The sequence below is a fragment of the Dipodomys merriami genome, unplaced genomic scaffold, assembly GCF_024711535.1.
Source record: "Dipodomys merriami isolate MVZ:Mamm:240054 unplaced genomic scaffold, mDipMer1.0.p SCAF_19, whole genome shotgun sequence".
In the NCBI taxonomy this organism is placed as follows: domain Eukaryota; kingdom Metazoa; phylum Chordata; class Mammalia; order Rodentia; family Heteromyidae; genus Dipodomys; species Dipodomys merriami.
Window position 1 is genome coordinate 5,111,361 of NW_027203270.1, and position 22,139 is coordinate 5,133,499.

The 22,139-nt window shown below is 38.8% G+C and overlaps 1 protein-coding gene across 4 annotated transcripts in view; it reads left to right on the forward strand.

Annotated features, from left to right (window-relative positions):
* Rps6kb1 (ribosomal protein S6 kinase B1) overlaps positions 1 to 22,139 on the forward strand; it is a 57,346-nt gene that overhangs the window by 25,994 nt on the left and 9,213 nt on the right. The window contains exons 7-15 of one of the 4 annotated variants that reach the window (XM_070027056.1): positions 1,488 to 1,588; positions 5,253 to 5,343; positions 5,567 to 5,657; positions 7,391 to 7,498; positions 9,073 to 9,135; positions 9,312 to 9,389; positions 13,773 to 13,880; positions 16,264 to 16,376; positions 17,818 to 19,232. In XM_070027056.1, coding sequence (XP_069883157.1) covers positions 1,488 to 1,588; positions 5,253 to 5,343; positions 5,567 to 5,657; positions 7,391 to 7,498; positions 9,073 to 9,135; positions 9,312 to 9,389; positions 13,773 to 13,880; positions 16,264 to 16,376; positions 17,818 to 18,055 — 991 coding nt within the window. In that variant the 3' untranslated portion in view covers positions 18,056 to 19,232. Of the gene's footprint in view, positions 1 to 674; positions 827 to 1,487; positions 1,589 to 5,252; positions 5,344 to 5,566; positions 5,658 to 7,390; positions 7,499 to 9,072; positions 9,136 to 9,311; positions 9,390 to 13,772; positions 13,881 to 16,263; positions 16,377 to 17,817; positions 19,233 to 22,139 lie in introns of those variants that run through there. The other 3 variants (XM_070027059.1, XM_070027057.1, XM_070027060.1) reach the window with 3 other exon arrangements.

Genomic DNA, 22,139 nt, shown 5'->3' on the forward strand with positions numbered 1-22,139 from the left:
GTGGGCAGCCATATGATCAGTAAACTGATTGGAGCCAGTCAGTAATTCAGAACTTCAAGGAGGAGAAATAGCTTTGGGACTGGGCAGCTATTGGAGGTCATGTGATTCCTTTGCCCCAGACTTTGGGTGGATTGCTCTTCATACAGTTGGTCCTAACAACCATTCTGTTTGGGACTTTTTTTCCCCCTCAAATTGGTAAACTGCCTGCCTTGGCTCTTGTGAATGTGGTTTTCAGGTAAAACTTTGTATGTAGAGCAATAGAAGTATCAGAAATCTTTTTTTTCCTCTATCTCTTCTTTCTTTCTTTCTTTCTTTCTTTCTTTCTCTCTTTCTTTCTTTCTTCCTTCCTTCCTTCCTTCCTTCCTTCCTTCCTTCCTTCCTTCCTTCCTTCCTTCCTTCCTTTCTATTTATTTATTTTAAGACTTTCCAGTTTTAGGGGAGTTTATATGCCTGGGAACATATCATCTGTAGTTGACTATATAGCCAGGCTGGGATCTACCCTTCTATTCATAATGGGACATCTGCTTCAAATTAAAAATGTGTGCATCCTTTCAAAAAGTGATAATATTGGGTAATGATGAATTAGTTAATCCTACACATTAATTGAATAGAAAACAACACTTAAATGTTTTTCCTATCTTAATTACCAAACTTCATTCATTGTTTAATTTCAGGCCTTTTCTAACACAGAAGCTGCATTTAAGAGCCTTAGGGATGAAGTGCCCTTTTTTGGAGGAGGCTCTCTGAGCCATGTTGGAGGCTGTGTTTGTGGTCCTGCTGGCTGTGAAACTGCCTCAGTCCTCTAGGACACACCCTCTCCATCCTGGAGTAATCTGCAGGATTGCAACATTGTTATGCAGCCAGTATTGCAGTGCCTTGTGCTTTTCGAATCCAGACAGGGTTGACTCAGCCCTTTATTCTTTTGAGGTAGATAAATTTGAGTGTCACACAGTCTATAGTTTGTGGGCTGGCTGGCAAGAGGGAGGGCAGATACTGTGGGCATAGCTGTCTATAGACAGCTGTATTAAGTAAGGGATGAATGGAATTCTAAGGGTCAGGTTTTAAGGTAACTTTTTAAACCAAGACTTGATCTCTGAGAATAATAAAGTTCTTATATGTTATGGGATTTTAAAGTTGGGGGTGGGTGGGAGGAATTTGCTTTAATCTGAATGACTGTTGGCCTAATTCCTACACAGACAGAACAGAATTTGGTCAATGATAGTTTGGTATATTCTAGACACATTTGCAGTTTTGAATAGTATATTCTAATGGCAAAGTAAAACATAGTTTCACTAAACCAAGTGAAACCAATTTCCCCATGCCTTCTGGTAGCATCTAGTACCATCTCTTTCCTCACACATTCCCCACCCTCCCCACTAATTTGGTCTTTGGTGCATGTCTGTTTCTTTCAAGGAATTTTGCTCCATACATAATCTGCTTTGGGTAGATTACTTTTCTTAATTTTATGAAATCATTTTTGTTTCCAGCTTTTACTTGGCAGAAATCTCCATGGCTTTGGGGCATTTACATCAAAAGGGGATCATCTACAGAGACCTGAAGCCGGAGAACATCATGCTTAATCACCAAGGTGGAGATATGTCATAAGCAATTCTGTAGTAAATAATCATCTTAATATCCTCCCACACAGGTCATGGCCATTTTCAAGGCTTCATATTTTTCTCTTATTACCATACATTTTGTCCTTCAGAACTGATACATATTAATACTTGCTGATGTTATTTAGGCATTTGATAATATTACTTACAACTGAAAAAATTAAACAGACTTGGAGAGAGTAGCCACTCTTTAGACCTTTTCTTCCTTTCTTTTTTTACTTTTTTTGATCATGCTGGGATTTGAACTCAAGCGTTTCAAACTTGGCTCAGCTTGTTGCTCAGCTAGTATTCTACTACTTGAATCATGCCTCCAGCCTGGTTTTTAACTGGTTATTTTGCAGTTGGAGTCTGGAGGACTTTTCTGCCCAAGCTGGCTTCTGGAACTGTGTTCCTCTTGATCTCAGCCTAATGAGTAGCTAAGATTACAAGTATTAGCCATGAGTACCTTTCTTTCCTTCTTTCTTTATTTCATTCTTTCGTTCTTCTGTTCTTATAAAATATCTTGAGCCAAATGCTAATCCAAACATTAACTTTGGTTTATTCCTTAATTGAAAAGTATATTGAGCTGAGGACCAGTAGCTCACAGCTACTCAGGAGGCTGAGATCTGAAGATTATAGTTCCAAGTCAGCCTGGGCAGGAAAGTCAGTAAGTCTTTTGTTTCCAGTTAGCCAGCAAAAAGCTGGAAGTAGAGCTGTGGCTAAGTGGTGGAGTACCCCAAGCAGAAATAGCTAAGGAATAGCACTTAGGCCCTGAGTTCAAGCCTCAGTACTGGCACATACAAAAAAAATGTGTATCTTTGGTACTGGGGATTAACCACTTAGCCACATCTTAGCCCTGAAAAGTATGTCTTAACAGTATTAATTGAGTGGGAGTTCTTTTGTTTTGTTTTGTTTAGAGTCTTACTTTGCAGCTCAAGCTGGTCTAGAACTCACTTTGAAGCCTAGGGTGGCCTTGAACTAAGAATCTTCCTGCCTCAGCCTCCCAAGTGGTAAGATTCAGATGTGTACCACCACACTCAGCTTATAAGTTGAGTTTTAATTATAAAAATGCATAAATAGTGCCTGGGACTGTGGCTTAGTGGCAGAGTGCTTGCCTAGCATGCATGAAGCCCTGGGTTCGATTGCTCAGTACCACATAAACAGAAAAATCCAGAAGTGGTACTGTGACTCAAGAGATAGAGTGCTAACGTTGAGCAAAAGAAGCTCAGGGACAGTGCCCAGGTTCTGACTTCAAGCCCAAGGACTGGCAAAAACAAAACAAAAACCCATAAATAGACAAATAGTACTTCTTAATAAACTTTACTAATGCTGGAAAAAGAAAAGATTGAAATTGAACTATCTGATAAAGCCTTGGAAATAAAATGTTTTATAGGCATAGTTTCTTTTGTTTGTGACGATAAACATCAGAGAGACCAATACTGTGTGTAGCTTACAGGTAGAGCAAAAAGTGAGCCTGATTACCACTACATGAGGCCTACAGAACTCACTTTGTACTATAGTTTTATACTATAGTTATCTGGGATGGGTGGATTTGCATTTCACTCAGACCCCTGAGGAGCAATCACCACACTAGAGTATCTAGCAGTATGTTGAGCCTTAGATGATAACAAAATAAGTCCATAAAGTAGTAACTTTTTCAGACTCAGGCAGAAAATTATAGACATTCAAGTAGTTTTAATTTTTTTTTTTTTTTTGCCAGTCCTGGGGCTTGAATGCAGAACCTGGAAACTGTCCCTGAGCTTCTTTTGCTCAAGGTTAGCACTCTACCACCTGAGCCACAGCGCCATTTCCGACTTTTTCTAAAGTTTATGTGGTACTAAGGAATTGAACCCAGGGCTTCATGCATGCTAGGCAAGTACCCTACAACTAAGCCACATTGCCAGCCCCCTAATTTTTTTTTTTAAGGAAAGATAATATAAACAAAGTATATTTATTGTAAGAAGAACTCTCTTTTTCTCCATACCTCACCCCCATACATGGATTCTCTTTCTGAATTCGAAGGCAAAAGGTAGAATAAGAGAAGGATGGAATAGGAAATTTCTTTGATCCATTAAGCTTGAGTGTATCATGTGGTTTTATGAAAATAAAGATTATGGCCAACTGTGGTAGTATTCTAAAGTGCAGCACTCAGGAAGCAGAGGCAAGAGGATCTCAAGTTTGAGGCTGTCTGGGATACCTACCATCTCAAAAAAAAAGAAAGAAAAAGTAATACTTCCTCATTATCAAAACGTAGTATATATTTATACTTGAATCAGTAGGACATTGCCTTTTCTCTGAAATAACTAAAAATAGTAGGGCCCCTGGTGTGATACTGTTCGTTAATCAAATGACAAGAAGTTACCTTTCAGAAAATGGAGCTCCACCTTCTGGCGTAGAGATAATTATCCACCCACTTCCACTATTTCCCTTAAATGGTAGAATTTAGCCATAAGCAGCTTTCTTTCCACCAAGGGGAAGAGTAATGTATTTATTGTACTTTCTTATATCATTGTAAGAACTCTCAAGTTATAGTTTACTGTGACAAAAGTTATATATTTGAAGTTCTGTGAACTTTGATTTAAAAATAGAATATATTCCAGGTGCCAGTAGCTTATATCTGTAATCCTAGCTTCTTAGGAAGCTGAGATCTGAGGATCACTTTTTGAACCCAACTTAAACAGGAAAGTCTGTTAGACTTTATCTCCAATTAACCACCCAAAACCCAGAAGTGGAGCTGTGGCTCAAATGGTAGAATGCTAGCCTTGAGTAAAAAAGCTAAGTACAGGGGCTGGGAAGGTGGCTCAGTGGTAGAGTGTTTGCCTCCCATGTATGAAGCCCTGGGTTCCATTCCTCAGCACCACATAAATAGAAAAAGCTGGAATTGGCGCTGTGGTTCAGGTGGTTGAGCATTAACCTTGAGCTGAAGAGCTGAAAGTGCCCAGGCCCATGACAAACCTTCCCCCCTCAAAAAATAAAAAATAAAAATAAAAAGCTAAGGACAGTGCCCAGACCCTGAGTTCAAACCCCAGGACTGACACACATACAAAATAAATAGTAGACTGCAATATATACATATATCTATATCTACCTACCTATCTATCTATCTATCTATATCTTATACCAGACTTAAAAATGCAGCTTTCCAAGGACATTTCATTCTCAGAATGAAAGAAGATTCTGCATTTATGTAAAGTTAGAGCCTCAGACCAGCTATATTACTTTTTTCTCTATTTAAGACTTAGTAGAGGGCTGGGAATGCGGCTTAATGGCTAGCATGCATGAAACCCTGGGTTCAATTCCTTGTACCACATAAACAGAAAACGCCAGAAATGGTGCTGTGGCTCAATTGGTAGAGTGCTAACCTTAAGAAAAAAGAAGCTCAGAGATAGTTCCTAGGCCCTGAGTTCAAGCCCCAGAAGTGGGCTTGGAAAAAAAAAAAAGACTTAGTAGATAGGTTGTATCACTGGCAAAAGGTGACTCTTCGGGCCTTAAAGAATTACTTTTATCCTTAAATATGTATCCTAGTTAGTTCTTGATATCAAGAATAAAGCTGAAGACAGGAAAATTTAAATGGAATGATAGGTTATTGTCACATATGTTCAAACACTGCACATACTTAAATTCTCAGAATAATCATTCTGTAATTTTTCATTATAGGTCATGTGAAACTAACTGACTTTGGACTATGCAAAGAATCTATTCATGATGGAACAGTCACACACACATTTTGTGGAACAATAGAATACATGTGAGCTACATGTTAAAAGAAATATACCTGGTTTGGGGGGTCATACCTTTTACCTGGTTTAATTTTCAGTAGTATACTTCCTGTACTGTTTTTTAGTTACCTTTTTGTTTTATTTTTTTGTGTTTTTATTTTTTCTGGGGCTTGAACTTATTTTTGTTTTTAATATCTTAATTCGGATAAAATGCAATTGGGTACATTTTGAGGTAACTTTTTCTCATTGTAGGGCCCCAGAAATCTTGATGAGAAGTGGCCACAATCGTGCTGTGGATTGGTGGAGTTTGGGAGCATTAATGTATGACATGCTGACTGGAGCAGTAGGTGCACTGTTAAAACCTGCATGTATTCTGTACTGAGTAATTGTTAAACTACTATAGCAAGAGATCTTTCCTGTACTTTTTGAAACCGTTGCCAAAAAAAAAAAAAAAAAAAAAGAAAAGAAAACGTTGCCGAAACAGTTACTATCAAAGTCATAAAGACTTATCAACAATTTACTACTTATATTGTGTTATGATTATATGGGAATTGAACCCAAGGTCTCATACTATGCTAGGCACACTCTCTGCCACTTGAATACACCCCCAGCCCTTTGACTGTATTTTGTCCCCTACCCCCTTCTTTTTGGTAGTACTAAAATTTGAAATAAGGTGGTTAATTGGAGATAAGAGTCTCACGGTCTTTCCTGCCAGGGCTGGCTTTGAGCTGTGATACTCAGATCTCTGCCTCCTAAGTAGCTAGGATTACAGGCGTGAGCCACCGGCGCCTGGCTTCCTTAGTTTTTGCTCAGAGCTAGCACTCTACCACTTGAGCCTCAGCTCTGTTTCTAGCTCTTTACTGGTTTATTGGACATACTTTCTTTTTTTTTTTGGGGGGGGGGTCCAGTCGTGGGACCTGAACTCTGGGCCTGGGCACTGTCCCTTAGCTCTTAAGCTCAAGGCTAGCGCTCTACCACTTGAGCCACAGCGCCACTTCTGGCTTTTTTCTTTTTGCTTATTTGGTGCTGATGAATCGAACCCAGGACCTCATGCATGCAAGGCAAGCGCTCTACCACTGAGCCACCTTCCCAGCCCCAGGATCTTGTTTCTGCCTCCTAAGTAGCTGGGATTATAGGCATAAACCATCAAACTAAGCTTAAAAACATTTTTTTTCGGGCTGGGAAGGTGGCTCAGTGGTAGAGGGCTTGCCTTGCATGCATGAGGCTGGGTTTGATTCCTCAGCACCACGTAAGCAGGAAAAAAAAGCCAGAAGTGGAGCTGTGGCCCAAGTGGTAGAATGCTAGCCTTGAAGTGAAGAGCTGAGGGACAGCGCCCAGGCCTAGCGTTCAGGCCCCACGACTGGACCCAAAAAGAACCCAAAAAACCATTTTTTACTTAAATAATCTATGTCCTGGCAGTTGTGTGCAATAGAGGATAAATAATACACTTATCTAAAAAAGGAAAAATGAAAACAATATCACAGTCCTCTTGAAATCATAATGCCTGGTAAATAGAAACCAGGAATTGCTAATTCCTCTCTACCAATGCTTAAAAACTACAATTCCTAGCTGGTTATTGATTGCTGATATTTATAATAGAAATAGATAGGGCTGGGAAGGTGGCTCAGTGGTTTAATGCTTGTCTGGCATGCAGAAGACCCTGGGTTCAATTCCTCAGTACCACGTAAGCAGAAAAAGCCAGAAGTGTTGTTGTGGCTCAAATGGTAGAGTGCTAGCCTTGAGCTCAAGAGCTGAGGGACAGCACTTAGGCCCAGAGTTCAAGTCCCATGACTGACCCACCCCCCCAAAAAAAAATTACAGTTCCTTGTTTTTGTTTTTGTTTTTGTTTTTGGGTTTGTTTTTTTTGGTCAGTCCTGGGGCTTTGAACCTTGATCCTCAGATCTCAGCCTCCTGAGTAGTTAGGATTATAGGCGTGAGGCACCGGCGCCCAGCTACAGTTCTTTGTTAATTAGCTCAATTCACAGCAAGCATGTCTGATCTGAATACATTGAAATAGATAACACTATTAAATTTGTGTTTTAGATCCTAATTGTCCTCATTCTTTTCTACCTTTAGCCTCCTTTCACTGGGGAGAATAGAAAGAAAACAATTGACAAAATCCTCAAATGTAAACTTAATTTGCCTCCCTACCTCACACAAGAAGCTAGAGATCTCCTTAAAAAGGTAGGTTCTTTAAATGAGCACCCAGTATATAAACTGTAATATAAATAAATATATATATAAATATAAAATATTTTATATATAAGTATAAAATATTTTTTTAAAAATATATTTTTAATAGAGAATCTCGTAGCTATATATTGAACAAACAACAACAACAAAAACCTGCACCTGAGTGCTGGTGGCTCACACCTATAACCTATAATTCTAGCTACTTGGGAGGCTGAGATCTGAGATCATGGTTCAAAGCCCCCCTGGTCAAGACAGTTGAGACTCTTATCTCCAATTAACCATCAAAAAAGCTAGAAGAAGAGCTGTGGCTTAAGTTGTAGAGCCCTAGTCTTGAGCACAAAACCTCATCCATAGTGCTCAGTTCAAGCCCCAGGACTGAAATACACAAAGTATGTAAATTGGTGTGTGTGCTTGCCAGCACTGGGACTTGAATTCAGGGCCTGAGTTCTGTCCCTGAATTTTTTTGCTCAAGCATTCTAACACTTGAACCACAGCCCCACTTCTAGTAGTTAGTGATTAATTGAAGATAAGAGTATCATGGACTTTTCCTTCTGGGGCTGGCTTTGAACTGTAATCCTCAGATCTGAGCCTCCTGAGTAGCTAGGATTGCAAGGTATCAACCACCAGTGTCCAGTTTGCAATTTATTTATTTATTTGTGGCAGTACTTGAACTCTCAGGGCCTTGTTAGACAGTTGCTCTGCCACTTGACCTATACTCCTAGTACTTTATTCTTTAGTTATTATTAGTTTTTTAAATAAAATTGCTTGAATTTCTACCCAGCTAACCTTGCCTGCCATCCTTCTTATTATGCTTTTCACATAGTTGAAGTGACAGGCACATATTTTTGGTTGAGATGGGAATCTGACTAACTTTTTGACCAAGGTGACCAGGAACCTCATGCATCCCAATCTCTGAGTAGCTTGGATTACAGTTAGGAGCCACCAGCATCCAATTGAACCTGCAGTTTTAAACACAAAGTAAAAATTTAAAGATTGGGTAAGAGGGGCATAGTGGTGTAGAACAAAGAAAGCGGTGACATTGATCAAGATGCATTATACTTATAACCTTACTTAGGGAATTGTAACCTCTTTGTACAACTACTTAATAAAAATTTAAAAATTTAAAGGTATTGTTTTTGTTCTGAAGCATTTTGTAAGAGTTCATTGCATTTTTAAAGACAGAATAGATGAACAAAGTATATGTAGAAAAAAAAACAGCTTCATTAAAGTTAGTTATTTATTTTTTTGGTTAGTCATAGGGCTTGAACTCAGGGCCTGGGCACTGTCTCTGAACTTTTTTGTTCAAGGCTAGTGCTCTACCACTTGAGCCACAGCTTCACTTTTGGCTTTTTCCGTTTATGTGGTGCTGAGGAATAAAACCCAGGGCTTCATGCATGCTTTCTGGTGGTTAATTAGAGATAAAAGTAATGGACTTTCCTACCCAGGCTGACTTTGAACTGCAATCCTCAGATCTCAGCCTCCTGAGTAGCTAGGATTACAGGCATAAGCCACCAGTGCCCAGCTTGTCTAAAGGTCTTTATCAGTGCTTTTTTTCCTCCCTAAAGCTGCTGAAAAGGAATGCTGCTTCTCGTCTTGGAGCTGGTCCTGGGGATGCTGGAGAAGTTCAAGTAGGGATTGGCACATTTGGCGTTTTGGGAAAAGATATTACTAATTTTACTTGCTTATGAGGATTATATGTAATTGTTTATAAGTTTGTCTTATTTTGTGATTTATAACTTCAAAAGTATGGTTGTCATTTCAGCAGTCTATTCCTTGTAATTTTTCTTCCATCCTTTTTTCCTAGGCTCACCCATTTTTCAGACACATTAACTGGGAAGAACTTCTAGCTCGGAAGGTGGAGCCCCCTTTTAAGCCTCTGTTGGTATGTGTATGTGAAAACATAATTTTAGTGAACTAGTAATTTTTTTTTTTTTTTTTTTTTTTTGTCGGTCGTGGGGCTTGAACTCTGGGCCTGGGCGCTGTCCCTCAGCTCTTCAGCTCAAGGCGAGCGCTCTACCACTTGAGCTACAGCGCCACTTCCGGTTTTCTGGTGGTTTATTGGAGATAGGAGTCTCACGGTCTCTCCTGCCCGGGCTGGCTTTGAACCGCGATCCTCAGATCTCAGCCTCCTGAGTAGCTAGGATTACAGGCGTGAGCCACCAGCGCCCGGCAGTAATTTTTTTTTGTACTGATCCTGGCGCTGTCTTTGAGTTTTTGTGCTCAAGGCTAGTACCCTGTCACTTGAGCCAGTTTCACTTCTGGCTTTTTTGGTAGCTAATTGGAGATAAGGATTCTCAGTGACTTTCCTGACTAGGCTGGCTCCAAGCACAATCCTCACATCTCAACCTCCTGAATAGCTAGGATTATGGGCACGAGCCGCCAGTGGCTGGCTCTGGTAAAGTTTTTTAGGTTAAGAAGTCTCAGAAGCCCAGCACAGTGGTCACATTCTATAATCCTAGCTACTCAGGAAGTTGATGTCAAGATTATGTTTTGTTGTTGTTGTTTGCCAGTCCTGGAGCTTGAACTATTCTTGAGATTTTTTTTTGCTTGAGGTAAGTGCTCTACTGCTTGAGTACTACCTCCACTTTTTGGTGGCTAATTGGAAATAGTCTCATGTACTTCCCTACCCCAACTGGGTTTGAGCCACCATCTTCAGATCTCAGCCTCCTGAGTAGATAGGATTACAGGCATGAACTCCACTGGTACCTGGCTAAGAAGATCATGATTTGAAGCCAAACCAGAAAAAGTTTGCAAGACCTCCTTTATACTAATAGCTGGGCATAGTGGTGTACACCTGTTACCCTAGCTGTGTGGGAGGCAGAGATGGAGTTGCAGTGAGGCTCATAGTTCAGGTCATCCTGGGCAAAATTAAAAGTTCGTGAAGCTTGGGCGCTGGTGGCTCACACCTATAATCCTAGCTACTCAGGAGGCTGGGGATTGTGGTTGAAAGCCAGCCCAGGCAAGGAAAGTCCGTGAGACTCTTATTTCCAATTAACCACCAGAGAACCAGAAGTGACGCTGTGGCTCAAGTGGTAGCGTGTGAGCCTTGAGCTGAAGAGCTCAGGAACAACAGCATCCAGGCCCAGAGTTCAAACCTCACAACCGACCAAAAAAAAAAAAAAGTTCATGAGACTTCATCTCAAAGAAGCTGTATATAGGGTCATAAACTTACCATTTCAGGTACAGTGGGAAGCATAAAACAGAAGGATTGCCATCCAGGCATAAGTCTGACAAAAGTGAGACTAGTGTAAAATAGGACTGAAGAGATGTTACTCCAGGGTAGAGTACCGGCTTAGCAAGTACATGCTCTGAGGTCAATACCTCTGTCCCCCCGTATCACAAAAGTAAACAAGAGAGTCTCAGAAAAACCAGATTTGATGTATTCTATCACTTCATGTTTAGTAATTTCATCTGCAGTCATCCTTTCCAAATAAAGACACATTCTCGGGGCTGGGAAGGTGGCTCAGGGGTAGAGTGCTTGCCTAGTATGCATGAAGCCCTAGGTTTGATTCCTCAGTACCACACAAACAGAAAAAGCCAGAAGTAGCACTGTGGCTTAGGTGTTAGAGTGCTAGCCTTGAGCAAAAGAAGCTCAAGAACAGTGCCCAGGCCCTGAGTTCAAGCCCCAGGACTGACAAAAAAAAAAAAAAAAGTAGCCAGGTCATCTGTCTGAACCATCATAACGACTATGCTATTGTCATAAAAGGTTGACCAATTTTCCAATTGTTTCTTACCCTCTCAGATCTTCTGTCCTGAAGAATGCCTCACAGTTTGACTTTGCTAATCTTACTTCCATATGTCATTGACCATGTTCATCTGTTACTTTTATTTTCAAAAACTGGTAGGTAGAGCTGGAGCTGGTGGCTCATGCCTATAATCTTAGCTACTCAGGAGGCTGAGATCTGAGGACCATGGTTCTAAGACAGCCTGGACAGGAAAACTTAGGAGATTCTTATTTCCACTTAGCCACCAAGAAAGCTGAAAGTGGAGCTGTGGCTCATGTGGTAGGGTGCTAGTTTTGAGCACAACCAAGCAATAAACCTGGTAGGTAGATTTCGGTCTTGATTTGGTTCTAATTAAACTATTGTGTGTGTGTGTGTGTGTGTGTGTGTGTGTGTGTGTGTGTGTGTGTGTGTGTGTGTGTGTGTGTGTGTGTGTGTGTGTGTGTGTGTGTGTGTGTGTGTGTGTGTGTGTGTGTGTGTGTGTGTGCTGCGTGCGTGCGTGCGTGTGTGTAGTTTGGTGTGTGTGTGTGTGTGTGTGTGTGTGTGTGTGTGTGTATGCGTATGCGTGCTGCGTGCGTGCGTGCGTGTGTGTAGTTTGGACCCAAGACCTCACACTTGCTAGGCAAGTGCTAAACCACTTGAACCATGCTGCAAGCCCTTGCTTTTGCTAGGGTGATACTCTGCTACTTGAGCCACACTTCCAATCCTGTTTTTCCCAAGTGTGTGTGTGTGTGTGTGTGTGTTGTTTTTGTTTCTTTGGTTGGTTTTTTTTGGTGTCAGAATCGATGCTTGAAGTCAGGACTTTGAGCTCTCACTTGCTTTTTTCAAGGCTGTCACTCTTTACCACTTGAGCCTCACATCTACTTCTATTTTTTTTTTTTTTTTTGCTGGTTAATTGGAGATAAGAGTCTCATGGACTTTTCTGTCCAGACTGGCTTCAAACTGGCTCCCTCAGATCTGAGTAGGTAGAATTACAGATAGGAACCACCAGTACTCTGCTAAAATATTGCTTTTGGATATTTTGATAAAGAGGCCTAATGTGTAGTTGTATTTCTCACTAGAGAAATATTTTTGAAATGTATTTCTCTAGTGAGAAATACAACTAGTTAGTAGTCAGTGATCAGCTAGTGATGGTGGCAAGACATTGGTCAAAATCCATAGTTCTTTTTTTTTTTTTGGTCGGTGGTGGTGCTTGAACTCTGGGCCTGGGCACTGTCCCTCAGCTCTTTAGCTCAAGATGAGTGTTTTACCATTTGAGCCACAGTATCACTTTGGGTTTTCTGGTGGTTAATTGGAGAAAGAGTCCCACAGACTTTCCTGCCCAGGCTGGCTTTGAACTGTGATCCTCAGATCTCTTCCTCCTGACTAGCTAGGATTACAGGAATGAGCCACTGGTGCCTGGCACACTTTTTTTTTTGTCAGTCATGGGGCTTGAACTCAGCTTGGGTGCTGTCCCTCAGCTCTTCAGCTCAAGGTGAGTGCTCTACCACTTTGAGCCATAGTGCTACTGGTACTCGAGCCACAGTACTACTTCTGGTTTTCTGGTGGTTAATTGGAGATAAGAGTCTCATGGGCTTTCCTGCTCAGGGTTAGCTTTGAACTGTGATCCTCAGATCTCAGCCTCCTGAGTAGCTAGGGTTACAGGTGTGAGCCACCAGTGACATTGTTTGCAGACATTTTGAATGTCAAGAATTACATTCCAGGCCCTAGTGGCTCATGCCTGTAATCCTAGCTACTCAGGAGGCTGAGATCTGAGGATCACCGTTCAAAGCCAGCTTGAGCAGCAAAGTGAAGAAAACTGAAAGTGGCACTATGGTGCAAAGTTGGAGAGCTCTAGCCTTGAGCAAAAGAGCTCAGGAACAGTGCCCAGACCCTGAGTTCAACCCCTATGACCAACAACAAAAAAAAAGAATTATAGGAGGGGTAGCTACTTAGTATCTGGGGCATAAGGGACCAGCACAGGACAATTTTCTGTAACAATTACCAGGCCCAAAATCTCAGTAGTAATGAGACTAATCTAGTTCTGTGATTTCATTAAGGATTTGTAAAATGGTCTTATTCTGTTACTTATTTTTTTTCTCTATTAGCTGGAATTCTTCCATAAGCAGAAAATATATAAATACAGATAGATACATAGATTATTGATATTTTCCACCTGCTTTTTAAAAAAAGACTTCTGGTTTTTCTAAGACTTATGATTTTTTTTTGGGGGGGGTGGTCAGTTGTGGGGCTTGAACTCTGGGCCTGGGTACTGTTCCTGAGTTCTTCAGGTCAAGGTGAGAGCTCAGCCACTTGAGCCACAGCTCTACTTCTGGTTTTCTGCTGGTTAATTGGAGATAAGAGTCTCACTAGCTTTTGAGTCTGGATCCTCAGATCTCAGCCTCTTGAGTAGCTAGGATTAGGTGTGAGCCAACAGCACCCAACTAGACTTATGATTTTATTACAGTGAACTTTTGCAAAAGCTCTACTTAGAGCTTGCAACATATTTGTTTGATGTAAGTATACACTATTAACCATTTTCTAACCATTTTGTTTTTATAAAGCAATCTGAAGAGGATGTGAGTCAATTTGATTCAAAGTTTACACGTCAGACACCTGTTGACAGCCCAGATGACTCAACTCTTAGTGAAAGTGCCAACCAGGTCTTTCTGGTAAGTGGAAGAATTTTTATGTATTCATGGGAAATTTTAAGTATGAGGTTGTTACCTGCAATAATTTAAAAAAAAGAAATCAGTTTGCTTGTTTTGAGGTTCATATAAGGTAACCTGATTAACTTCTTTTTAAAGCCATTCTATTAAACCTACTATAACCTCTAGTATTATGCTCCAAATTATTCTCATAATTTGACATAGCATATTAGTAATTAAAATGAAAAGTATGATCTTTGGAGTATATGATCCATTTTTTGTAATAGAACAACTGACCTGAAATGTTTGGGTTTGCATCCCAAACTTTTTTTTTTTTTTGCTAGTCCTGGGCTTGAACTCAGGGCCTAGACACTGTACCATAGCTTCTTTTGCTCAAAGCTAGCACTCCACCACTTGAGCCACAGCGCTACTTCTGGCTTTTTGTTTAATTGTTATTGAGGAACTGAATGCAGGGCTTTGTGCGTGTAGGCAAGTACTCTACCACTAAGCCACATTCCCTGTCCCAGGAAAACTCACTTTTATTATCAAAAGAGAAATAGCAATTAGGATTATAAACCAATTAGCATTCTAATCTAAGTTTGTGGAAATACATAATGTTACTTGTGAATATTTGACTGAAAAATATACTGATACATTATTTTTAATTTTAGTATACACTCCTGTCTTTAAGACCTTTTAAATAGGAGCCAGGAATAGAGCTCAGTAGTAGAGCACTTGCCTATCATGTATAAGGCCCTAGATAAATCCCCAGCACTACAAGAAAACAACAGCAACAAGAATCCTTAAAGCTGGGCTTTAGTGGCTCAGGCCTGTAATCCTAGCTACTCAGGATGCTGAGATTGGAGGATCACAGTTTAAAGCCAGCTTGGGCAGAAATGTCCCAGTGAGACTCTAATCTCCACCACAAAACATGGAAGTGGAGCTCTGGCTCAGAGTGGTAAAGTGCTAGTCTTGAGCAAAAGAGCTCAGGGACAGTGCCCAGGACCTGAGTTCAAGCCCCATGATCAACAACAAATAAAGGAATCCTTAAAATCCGTACCTATGTAGATATTTTGGTTCTAAGCCTGGTCTTCGTAAATACAGCTTTAGTGCACTAGACCATATGGATAAATAGCTTCTGAAGTCACAAAGCATCTATGGTCCTCCTTCCCTGAATATGCCCAACATTGTCTGAAATTATATAGCATATATTATACTTTATTCTTCTAGATTTCACGTAGAACCATCATGTTCACATGTAGGTAATAGTAAATAGAAGAGACAGTAGGCATAGGACTTGTTAAAACAAACATGGACAACAAAGGAAATGACAGTGGTAGCGTAAGAGCAAAGTCCAAGAAAGAGCTAAAGCTAATAGAACTGTACTGCTGTCTATTGCAGTGGAGGTTTGCATAATGTTGATACCTATTCATCAGTAAAACACCAATTTCTTTTTTTTTTTCTTTTTCTTTTTCTTTTTTTTTTTTTGGTGGGGGACAGTACTGGGGTTTGAACCCTTGGCCTCACATTTGCTAAGCAGGTACTCTACCATTTAGCCACCAAATGCCTAATCTTGTACAATCATTGGTGCAGAAACAGAAAGATCACCCATCTTACATCAGAGAATTTAGTCTGGTTTTGCTTTGACCTCATTATAAGAAACTTGTTTTTGTTGTTGTTTTGCTTTTTGTGCTGGTCCTGGGACTTGAACTCTGGAGCTGGGTACTGTCCCTTAATTTTTTGCTCAAGGCTAGTACTTTACCACCTGAGCACAGCTCTACTTCTGGCTTTTTGGTGGTTAATTGGAGATAAAGTCTCACAAACTTTGCTGCCTGGGCTGGCTTGGAACCTCAAGATCTCAGCCTCCTGGAATTATGGTTGTGAACCACCAGCACCCTGCAAGAAGCTGTTTTGAAAGTAGTTATCTTACTTGCTTATACTACTCTTGTTGCTTATATTTCTGTGTTACTTAAAACCATAATGTGAAGCCTACATTCTTCCTGTTTTTTTTTTTCTCCTAATAATAGTGGAGAATTTTGTGTGTTGGCATATGGGGCTGAATAGAATTCTGCTTTCCTGAGGTCTATGCCTTAAAAAATGGCTGGAAAGAAGTTAACAGGTATGAGCTCAAGGAAATGGGAGAATATATGCATTAGTGATTTTAAGTGTACATCATTATGTTGGTATTCAGACACCAGACAACTCATTTTACCAGAGAATATAAACAAAAAGGTTTTATGATACATGCCTATAATCCCAGTATTCAAGAGGTTCAGGCAGGAGAACTGAAAGTTCAAGGCCAGGCTGGGCTACATAGACTCTATCAAAAAAACAGAACCAAAATTTGTTGTTGTTTTGATGTGTATGATAATCTGCCATTCTGTAGTCCATTGTTACTGTCTTTCAGGGTTTTACATATGTGGCTCCATCTGTACTTGAAAGTGTGAAAGAAAAGTTTTCCTTTGAACCAAAAATTCGATCCCCTCGAAGATTTATTGGTAGTCCACGAACACCTGTCAGGTATTTCAGACAATGTTATTTTCCATCTTTTTTTGTTTAAACCTAGAAAGAGCATAGGAATTAATGCCAAGTTATGTAATTGAAAGAGCTGTCATTCTTTTTGGTTAACACAAACATGGCATCAGTATCTTTATATATCGTAAAGAACGGGTTGGGAAGGTGGCTCAGTGGTAGAGTGCTTGCCTTGCATGCCTGAGGCCCTGGGTTCGATTCCTTAGCACTACATAGACAGAAAAAGCCGGAAGTGGCGCCATGGCTCAAGCGGTAGAGCACTCGCCTTGAGCTGAAGAGCTGAGGGACAGTGCCTAGGCCCAGAGTTGAGGTCCACAACCGGCAAAAAAAAAAAAAAAAAAAAATTGTAAAGAACTAGCCTGTGTCTCATCTCTTACAGGTTATATAGTTTGCCTTTTCTCCTGGTATACTGGTGAATGCCCTTTTTGTGCACTTAGTCAAGATTTTATTGTGCACCCGTGGCTGCATTACATGTTGTATGCATGTGCGTATAGTGTATATAACATAGAAATTACTCTTGATCTGGTGAAGTTTACACACTAAGTAGGAGATAGTCACAATAAACAAAAATAGGAATATGCACAGAAAAAAAGTAACTCCAAGTTGTGCTGTATTTAAAACAAAAGTGTGCCAGGCACCAGTAGTTCATGCCTGTAACCCTAGTTATTCAGGAAGCTGAGATCTGAGGATTTGATTCAAAGCCAGCCTGTGCAGAAAAGTCCATGAGACTCTTACATCCAACAAAAAAGCCAGAAGTAGAGGGGTGGTTCAGGTACTAGAGTGCCAGCTTTGAGTGAAAAAGCTAAAGGACAGTGCCCTAACCCTGAATTCAAGCCCCATTACCAGCACAAAATAAAAAAGAGAAAAGTTTAAAAAATTGTGTAAGTACAGCAGTAGAGAGCAGAAAAAACAAATGAATTTCTACTCATAGTGACCAATAATGGCCTCCCTGGTAAAGTAACATCAAAGAATAAAAATTTTTGTTAGTTAAGCAAAAATAGGATATGAAAAAATACTGTAAACGGAATAGCAAGAGTGGAAGCCTTCAGGAAAGAAAATAGGATGTTGTTTTCTTGAATGGGAGGGCCACTGTTCTTAGGTGTGGAAAGTGAAGTGGAAAATGGCAAAGGTTTAGAACATTACAATTACAATTACAATGGGAGGTTGTTTTAAGTGGGGAAATGAAATGATTTAAAAAGGACTATCGTTTAGGTCTTTAGGGGTGAAGTATAAAGGTAGTTTATAGATTCCAGCAATTAACTCATCTGTGGAAGAGATGGCTCAACCATTGCCTTTGTGACAATCCACAAGAAAATAAACTTAAATGAAAAAGGTGTCATATTACTCTCTCCTTTTAAATGTAGTGGAAATATTTCTTGTTGAGTTGAACCTTGAGACTAATAAATGATAGTTCTTCCTTGTCTTAAAGCCCAGTCAAATTTTCTCCTGGGGATTTTTGGGGAAGAGGTGCTTCAGCCAGCACGGCAACTCCTCAGACACCCGCGGAATACCCAATGGAAACAAGCGGAATAGAGCAGATGGACGTGACAATGAGTGGGGAAGCATCAGCTCCTCTTCCAATACGACAGCCCAACTCTGGACCATACAAAAAGCAAGCTTTCCCCATGATCTCCAAACGGCCAGAGCACCTGCGAATGAATCTATGACAAAGTAATGCTTTTAATGAACTTGAAGCAAAAAAAAGAAAAAGGAAGAAAGAACAAAAGTAGAGGAAGTGATGATATCTGGCAAGATAAAACCAGAAGAAACAAAATAATAAGTCTCAGAGTCAGTGTCTTTACCTAGAACACTTTGGATGGAGTAAAAATAAACATGGATTAAAAAAATCAATCAATGGTGCAAAATTCAAAAAAACAAAAAACAGGCAAGCAAAATAGTATTGTGGAACTCTTAGGCACATCAGTTAACTGATTCCTAGTGACATCTTTCAACCTTATCAAGAATTTTCATGTTGATGGCTCCAAACTGACAGTATTAAGGATAACATGTTGCTTCTGAATCATTGAGAGTTCTGATTGTATTGAAGAAGAGTTATCCTCTCATTAGGCAAAGTATGAAATTGCCTATAATACTTGCAACTAAAGACAAATTAGCATGCAAGCTTGGTCAAACTTTTTCCAGAAACATGGAATCAAAGACAAAAGAAACTTACCAATTGATGTTTTATGTGCAAACAACCTGAATCTTTTTTTTATATAAATATATATTTTTCAAATAGATTTTTGATTCAGCTCATTATGGAAAACATCCCAAAACTTTAAAATGAGAAATTGGTTGGTGTTAAGAAGATCAGACAGCTTCTGTTTCTTCTCTCTTGATGAAATAAAATGCAAATTAATCATTGTTAACCACAGCTGTGGCTCCTTTGAGGGCTTGGGGTGGACCTCGGGTTTATCTTTAGTAACCCTGCTGCAATACCTGTAGTACTAGGGGAAAAAAAGAATCTAATTATTTCTACTTGCAGTACTGCTGTCTGCCAAGTGTAACTGGAAGCCTTGGAATGGGCATTTATTATATGTCCTACATTTTCATCCTTGTCCTGCATTGCACTGGAAAAAAATTGCCACCTGTTCTTATACCAGTATTTGGTTCAAGACGCCAAATGTGTTCAGCCCATGGCTGAGGAAGGACAGAAGAGAGTCAGGATAAAATGCATACTGGGGGCAGCAAAGTGGGGAAGATAGGGATATCCAGGGGAAGAGGGCGTTGCCATGTCCACAACTGTCTCATCTCTTTACAGCAAATGGGTAAGGTTTTTAAGTTGTACTTTTTTTTAAAAACCATTTTTGCTGTCTACCTTCTTTTTTTTTTTTTTTTTCTCAATCATTTAAAAAAGGAAAACAAGGTCTTATTTCCCCCTCCCCCCCTTTACTGGGGCTATTTTTTATTGTGAAAATGCTTGATGGCCTTTTGATGAATGTCTTCCATAGTGAACCAAGAAAACTTAGTAGCTTAATTTAGGATATATGTTAACAAGACAGTGTTTCTGAAATTGTAACAAAATCTACAGAAGTGATTTACAGGTACAAAGAATAAAAATAAAGGTAACTTTACCTTTCTTAAATACTTCCTGCCTTAAAGAGAGCATTTCCATGACATTAGCTGGTGAAAGGGTTTAATATCTGCAGAGCTTTATAAAAATATATTTCATTGCATACTGGTATGAGTAGATGATGATGCAGTTACAGTGGAGTCTTACACTTGTCTTTTGTTGGTCTTTTTAATGTTTTCATTCTGTACAAAGTTAATTTATAATAGTTTGCAACCCTAGAATTTTTTTAAATAAATGCTGCTTGCTATGTTCTCCAAACCTTTTTGAGCCATAGGATCCAAGCCATAAAATTCTTTATGCATGTTGAATTCAGCCAGAAAAGAGCAAGATTTTGCTTATTTAGAGATGTGATAAAACCATATGATAGTAAGCATAACCAGAACCATGGGAAATTACTGGAAATGAACTTTTTCAATTGTGGCAATAAATGAAAGAATTGATAAAAGTTTATCTTTGAACAGAACACCTTTTTACTTATTTTAACCACTCCTTCTAGATCCCCTTTTATTGCATCAGCCTACCGAGAACTTAGGTAATTGTGGCTGATAAGTTAGAAGCTACTATATTGATTAAAGGCAGAAATTTTAAAGTCCAGATCTTTGTTCTCTGACAATTTGTATTTCTGAAAAACAAAAAACAAAAACAATACCCAAAAAGCTATGGTAATTTGTATAGGCATTATTTCAGACTGTAAATGGTTTGCAGTACTTGTTTCCAAGTGTTTACTAACTGCAGCATTGACTGCCTGACCAAATTCCAGTAAAACTTTTACACCAAAATATTCTTCCTCAGTCCTGTTTGCTAATAATATGTGTACTGTCATTGGCTGGCTATAACTGTCCTATAGTTTTCATAATTAAGTACTGCTGGCAATAGTGGCAAACACTGCAAGTTTTTTGCATAGGAAGCATTAATTGCATACTTACCAACCACACAAATACATACCTTTTCTATCTTAACATTTATTAAGTGAAATTAATTTCCATGTTTTGGAGAGTTTATTGAAAAATTGTTTCATAAGTGAATATCCCTGCTGAGACTGTGAAAACATGTCATGTGTCACACTAGTGTCACAGACAGAAAGCACACACCTATGCAATATGGCTTACTCTATATTTATTTGTAAAAATCCAAGCATAGTTTAAAATATATGGTGTCAATATTACTAGTCTTGAATTTCTAAGTGGGTTCCTTATGATTTATACCAGGTAAGTGTATAAAAAAATTAAGTGCTTTTCTTTCAATACTTGATTACTTTCATTAAAATCAACAGGATATTTTATTTTATACATGCTGTTTTTTAATTAAGATGTAATCACTGAAATAATTTGTTTTTATAAGGTTTGTAGCATTATAGAATCACTGGATTTATAAACCAGCTGTGATTAACAGTGTAAAAGTATTGAACATAAACCAGATTTTTAGGAAAATTATGTTATTTTTTCACCTTTATGATCTTGACTAATTTGAATCCTTCAAGAAGGATTTTTTCATTCTGTTTTTTGAAATGGAAGATTATTTAAGATGGAGAGGGAGGATGCATATATGAGACTCCATAAATTCAACATTTTATACTGTAGGTAATAAATTATCATAAGCAAGATGCATCTTATATAGTATTAGTATCTTGAGCTTTGAATGTCATATATAGCAAAGAACCTGTTTTTTTGAATATTCAATTACTCTTTTGGTTCCTAGCTCCCAGAGCTAGATCTAAGATCTCAAATTTTTCCCACAAGAAATGTTGAATTTATGAAGAATAGATTTTGAGTTTTTGAAAATAGTTAATCTCTCAAAACATCCACCTATTTTTATAGTGGTTAGACACTAGCAAGCTGGAGAAAATTATAATAGAATTTGTCACACCATCTGTGGTCTGTTGTTGGTTATATTACAGTACTTCCTCTTGTATGATTCTTAACACTACAAGTATCTCAGTGGATTCTCTGAAATAACATCCAAAAGATGGGTTTATCACTGTTTGTGTTTGCTTTTAAACTATTATGTTTCCTCTGTCCCCAGTTGGCTTTGCATCTATTAAAATAAATAAACTCTTCAGCTGCCTTATTAGGAGTGCCATGAGGGTAACACTTTTTCTGCTTTTCATCTTGTATTTAGTTTACTGTATTAAGATTTTTGATTCTGGTTGAATGAATGTAAATAGACATTAAATGCAAATCTGAATGAACATAACATGGAAGTGATTTTTTTTGCTTCCTAAAGACAGGAAGAAATCAGTTAGTGTATATATCCAATATACAGTTTTTTATTAGCATGTCAGATATGTTCCAGTTTTCATATTTAGTAAATCCTTTATATATGTAAAGAATGGCAGTTGTAAAACTTCCTGCTGAAAAACCAAAGCGATTAAAATATGTAATGTTTTAGTATTGATTTTACATCTTTGAGCTTTTTAAAAAAGCTCATGCAGTAAATTTTCTGGAGGCTTGCTAGCTTCAGATAAACATTAGGATTAGTTTCTTTTGCTAATAATCAACAATCTATTCAGCTATACTTAGCTACCTTTGATAGTTTGGTGTATATGCACAATATATGCGCATATTTGAAGTGTCATTATCTTAGAGTAAGATGGGCATTTTGTATAAAACACTTATCTGGAAGGCATTTATATTATAGCAGCCAAGGTATACAAACATTCTCCAAGTGTAAAATATGGT